The sequence below is a fragment of the Lonchura striata genome, chromosome 8 (genome assembly GCF_046129695.1).
Source record: "Lonchura striata isolate bLonStr1 chromosome 8, bLonStr1.mat, whole genome shotgun sequence".
Taxonomy (NCBI): Eukaryota; Metazoa; Chordata; class Aves; order Passeriformes; family Estrildidae; genus Lonchura; species Lonchura striata.
In genome coordinates this window covers 32,895,119-32,900,557 of record NC_134610.1, presented here as the reverse complement: position 1 = coordinate 32,900,557, position 5,439 = coordinate 32,895,119, and the positions used below count along the sequence as shown (strand labels likewise).

Genomic DNA, 5,439 nt, shown 5'->3' with positions numbered 1-5,439 from the left:
CAGGGAAGGTTTAGGTTGAATATTAGGAAAGAATTTTTCACTGAAAGAATAATAAAATACTGGAATTGTCTTCCTAGGGAGGTGGTGGAATCACCATCTCTGGATATGTTTAAAAAAAGACTGGACTTGGCACTTGGTGCTATAATCTAGTTGTGGTGTTAGGGCATAGGTTGGACTTGATGACCTTAGAGGTCTCTTCCAACCTCATTATTCTGTGATTCTGTGAAATCTTAGTTTATTTCTAAATATCAAAGCATGAATTGAGCACATGGAGATGGAGACAGTGAATTTTGCTTTTAAAATTTAGTTTGCAAATAGGTATTACATTTGTGGATACCAAGGTCAGGTCTCAGCTTATCTTTAAAAATAACTGCCTTCAGCCCTTCTGCTGTGCAATCTGCCACAATCCAGCCACAGTCCCGTGTGCTGAAGGGGAAGCCACCCTGGAAAAGGATCGGGAGGGTTTAGGGAGCAGGATCACTTTCCCTCACCCACTCTGTTCTTGGAAGAGAGCAGGGGCTGCCCCTGATTCCTGTTCCCTCTGCCCAAACCCCTGCCCCAGTCATTCATCCTTGAGAGACCATCATACCTTGTTCATATGGCGATAATATTTCTGGTAGTCGGGTGGGTTCTCTGGGATCTGCAGGAGACAAGGAACAAGTGAGGGCAGCCTGGAGGTGCCTGGCTGTAGGACCATGGGCTGAAACCATTGCAGGTGCAGAACCATGTGGAAGTGGACAGTACCTGCCTTCCACTGAGGAAAGTAGACAGGAAAGAGGTCAGCTCTGGAGCAGGGAGAAATCACCTTTTGGCCTGATTTCAGCAAGTGTTGCTAAAGCCCCCTAAGGGAGCTTGCCTGCCAGGGAGCCATCTGTGTTCAATGCTCCTCTTGGCAGCACCACAAACAAGACCCGTGAGTGCATCCAGCTGCCGGTGACAATGACCCTCACCTCGAGCCACTGCTGGCCTGGCCGGCAGAAGCTGAGCTCAGTCAGTCACTATCCACTGATCCTGGGTTTCCCAGAAAGGTGCCTCAAATGTGTCAGCACCAGACAAGATGAAGGGCAAATAAGCCTAAGCTTTCAGCTTCCCAGCCTTTCTAAGCTCAGGCAGACAACCCAAGCATCCCTGGGCCTCACTAAGGTCCTCTCCAAGCTTCAAAGATGGTTTCCTGAAAACAGGGAGTAGAAAACAGGAGGCTGGGCCTGGAGCTTTGCTAGTCAGCCCTTCAGAAGCTCTCTTCAGAAGGCAACAGATGCATCCAACAGGGTTCTGAGCAGCAGCCAAGCCTGCACAGCCAGAGTGTGAGACATCACTGACCAGCTCTGCTCACCTGGGAGAACTGGAGGAACCCATGGGCTTTCTGGAGGCAGGAGGTGAATTCAGGCATCTCCTGGGCTTCTGCCTAGAAACAGAGATGCACAGCGAGCCGTCAGCAAGGGGCTGTAGCCAGACATGTTTTCCCAGCTCAGCCACAGCATTCCAGGCCAGAACAGAGCTCTGAGGGGGTGCACAGCAGAAGCTCTGGTACCTGGGGACTCATGAGAAGAGACCATTTTCCCAAGGCAGCATGTAGCACTGAAGGGTGCCTTACCTCCAGGAAGGCTTGGATGGCAAAAGCAGTATCCCAGAGCTGGGATCCATTTGTGCCCTGGAAGAGAGAAAATAGACAGTGAGAGGCAGGTGCTAGCAGCAGCCTGACCCAGCTATGGGGACTGTGGGACAGCAGGTCCCTCCCACATTACTCCCAACAGCTCCTTCCTGCATCCTGCATCACTGCTGATGTGCTGGCACAGAGAGGACAGATGCAGCAAGAGACAGCAAGGGAACACAAAATAAGACATCTGCTTCAGTCTGCTCTGTGCACAGCCAAGGCAGGAGAGGTGCCTTATTAAAGAACCTTAACTTTATTAAGAGGCTAGCATTAAGGAACAGCAGGACACAATGGCTCTGAGAGAAGCAGAGCTCAGCCCACACTTAGGATCAGGGGCCTGGCTTTCTCCCAGGATCATGAGGATGGAGGGAATGGAGGCCTCTCAGCTCCCAGCCACAGGGAGGGAAACTAGCAGGACAGACAGTACTCCCTCCTGGCACAGCTGGGGGAAGTAGCAGTGAGAAGGCCACCAGGCACCAGAGGTGAGATGCCAGCAGCTCAGGCCTAGGATTAGCACACTATCCCATTACTCCACAGGTTGGCCCAGCACACCAGGGTCCCTTCAGTCACAGCTGAACTCCTACAGCACTTCACCTGCATCTTCATGCCGTCGAGGCCCAGCCTGTGGGAGGAGAGAGCACAGCGCTGCAGCAAAGGCAGAGTGGGAGCACCAGGAGGCAAGTCAGGAGTCATGGTGTGCTGTGCCAGATGGGACACACTCAGCCCTTACCAGAGATAGTCAGGGATCCTGGAAACATGCTCCTGAAAAGCTGGGGAGTCCTTCCCAGCGAACCAGCATGTTGATTGTCTTGGAGATCTGCCCAGAGGAGCATTGTCACTGCTCTAGATAGAGCTACAGAGAAGCGCTGGAAGCAGACACATCCTGCTGCTTTCTGCTGTTCCATGGACACGGAACACACTTGTTCCTAAAGCTCCAGAAGACTTGACACAGGAACAAAAACTGTTCCTATTTCTGAAAATATAACCAGCTGATATTATTCACATTACATTAAAATCTGAATGAGGGAAGGTAAAGATGAATTAGTCCAACTCTAGTGGAATGTGTCTCTGCCTATAGCCAGGCAATTGGAACTACAGGATCTTTCAAATGCTTCCCAACACAAACTGCTGGAGGAATTCTGTGATTCCCAGAGCTGAGAGCAAAACCACAATTGTACTCAAGTTCTCAACAGCTGAGCAAACATCACAGCATCAAAGGAGTTTTAGGACTCCAGCTTAGCCTTATATAGTCACCATACCAATTTACCAATCTCAAAGTCAGCATCTTTATTGTCACTGCAGACTCTGGAATTGGTGCAAGTTCCTTATCCCAGCATTAGGTAGCCCAAAGGCAGCAGAAAAGGCACTGATAGAGCCAGAGGAGCTCTTTCTTTCTGGAGAAGACCACCTATTTAAACTGCAAAAGGGTAGATTTGGGTTACATGCTCTTGGAAGCACCTCCCAGGACTCTCCACTGTTCATGGAGCACTTTTCATGCCTGCTCTGAACAGTCTTTGGAAAATAGAGCACGACCTGGCTCTGGCTCTGGTACCAGCAAACCCCAAATAGGAGGAGAAAGAAGCAGCAGCTCTTTTGCAGCCATGCCCAAGAGAGGCTGGAAGGGTATTCTTGCTCTGGTCTCGCTTGGTTGGGTTTCTGGCTGTGTGTGAGGCAGGAGCTGCGATTCCTCAGCTGTGGGGACCAGAAATGCAGCCAGGATGCCAGCACTGCCTGACAGCGCTCCATACAGTGGGACAGTTGTGTGTCAGCCCCCTGAACTGCTGCTTCATTGGCTTCATTTTTAGAACACCCAAAGCTCACTGTAAATCAGGGTGCTCTCTGGTTCTGCCCTCTTCCTCTCCCTTCGTAGGGAAGGACCACTGCTGTACTTTCTTGAATAACTTCAGTATTCCGAGCTCCTTTGCCCTCAGTGGATGCTTGCCACAGAATCCCTCACAGCCGGATTCAGAAAATACTGGAGCTGACTCTTCTAAAATCCAGGGTCTTCGACTGCTGACCTTCAGGGTGCTCAGCAAGACCCTTAGGTCCACAATGTTGTGAAACCAGACCTTCAGGGCAGGGACCTTTCCAGCATGATCTGCCTCGTGCACAAAATGCAGCACCAAAAAGAATGGCAGAAAAGCCCTGGCCTGTGTGCTCCAGGGCTCAGGTTTTGCTCCACTTCAGCTCCACAAAGATACAAATAAGGTGAAGAAGTTGCAATGTTTATTAATGGCAATGAAAGCAGGGGGATAAGCTTGGGAGAAGGAGAAGGGAACAAGCAGGGTCTGAGGGCTGCGGGGAGGGACCAGTGAAGAGGGAAGAAGGCAAGCTCAGGTGTGCCCAGCATCAGCTGTGCCTGGAGCTCCACCTGTTCTCTTCTAATCTCTAGGGGATGTGTCCTCTTTCATGGAATCTGCTGCTGTCCTGGTTGTCTCGATCCAGAAGATGAACCTAGTGATGCAGCTCTTTCATCTAACATGACTTGGACTATCTGGTTTGTGTTGGAGGGGCTGTCATCCATGCGAAGGGCTTGAAGGGCTGAAACAAGCAGACCCACGGTCAGAGTGAGGAATGGCCCTGACAGGACCAGCCCACCCAGCTCTTGCCATGGCCTGGAGGAAGCAGGACACGACGAGGATCAGCTGGAAGGTGCTGGCCACAAATCTCCAGCAGACCTCCGAAAGGGCTCCGTGCTCTCCCCGTGGTGCCCCTCATCCACACAAGGAGCACAGCCATCCGCAGCTGGGGCAGGGATGGCGGCTTCCCCTGGCAGCTCCTACTGCCAGCCCGCTGGCCGGACTCACCCTCGCAGATGAGCTGCAGCTCTTCTGGCTGCCCCCTGATGAGCAGCGTGGCGATCCCTGGGAACACAGAGCCTGCGTCCCGGTGCCAAGGCCAGGAGCGGCTGGAGCCACGAGGAGGAGCCAGGGTGTGCGAGCCAGCTGAGCCCCCTGCCATGGGGACACCGGTGCCCAGGAGCCCTCACCTGTGCCACACGCTGGTTCTCATCATGGCAATGGAAGAAGAGCGGGAGCAGGCTCTGGCTCACAAGCATCTTCAGGGGCTGCTTTCCCTTTTCCTCTACTGATTCCATCACATCTTGATAGAGGCGAATGGAGAGCTGCTGCACATGGCTGTTGTCCTGTTGGAAAGGAAAAAACCTCAGCACTGGATTCTCTGGGCCCTTCTGTGCTCAGGCCCGAAAATCCACAGGGCACCGCACTTCTGGGCAGCCCCCAGTGGCCAAGGCTGGGGGCACAGAGCCTTACATGGTCAAAGAGGGGCCGGAGCGCCTCAGCCAATTTTGGGGCTGTAGAGCTGGATGTTTGGATATCTTTGTTCAGGAGTAGATTTGTGAACACTGAGAGACTCCTCTTGACCACCTCTGTGTCTTCATTCCTCAGTAGCTCCACGAGGCGTTCAGACAGGCTGCATATTTTTTTGGCCTATGTGGAACACAAGGTTGTGCTGTGAATCCATGGAAAGCTGCACCACCAACACCGCTCCGGCGGTGCAACCCCACCTGCCTGCCATGGAGCCCAGAGGCCAAAGGCCTGTCCCGAAGCACTCGGGCAGCTGAACAGCGACCCTGGAGAGCTGGGAGCAGCTGCCACAGCTCCCCAAGCCCAAGGGGCTGCTTTCCCCAGCCCCACGCTGCCAGCACAGCTCCAGCTGCTGCCTCCTTCTCACCATCGAGGGGTCCTGGCTGAGCACCACGAGGCCTTTGAGTGCCAGGTGACACCTCTCCATGGACTCGCTCTGCAGGTGCTTTGTCATGATCT

General features: G+C 52.9%; 1 protein-coding gene across 1 annotated transcript; it reads right to left on the bottom strand.

Moving 5' to 3' along the window:
• Window positions 1-296: 296 nt before the first annotated feature.
• On the bottom strand, window positions 297-2,428 carry LOC144246717 (lanosterol synthase-like). The gene is made up of 6 exons (XM_077785220.1): window positions 2,385-2,428; window positions 2,249-2,276; window positions 1,595-1,651; window positions 1,334-1,405; window positions 590-640; window positions 297-443 (listed from the first exon to the last, which is right to left on the bottom strand). The coding sequence occupies exons 2-6, from the start codon at window positions 2,258-2,260 to the stop codon at window positions 297-299; spliced, it is 339 nt and encodes a 112-aa protein (XP_077641346.1). The 5' UTR covers window positions 2,261-2,276; window positions 2,385-2,428.
• Between the last annotated feature and the right edge of the window lie 3,011 nt (window positions 2,429-5,439).

Coding starts and splice junctions, on each gene's coding strand:
- LOC144246717 (XM_077785220.1), bottom strand. Junction 1,406..1,594: donor CCATCCAAGCCTTCCTGGAG/GTAAGGCACCCT, acceptor CTCTGTTTCTAG/GCAGAAGCCCAGGAGATGCC. Junction 444..589: donor ATTATCGCCATATGAACAAG/GTATGATGGTCT, acceptor ATCCTTTTCCAG/GGTGGCTTCCCCTTCAGCAC.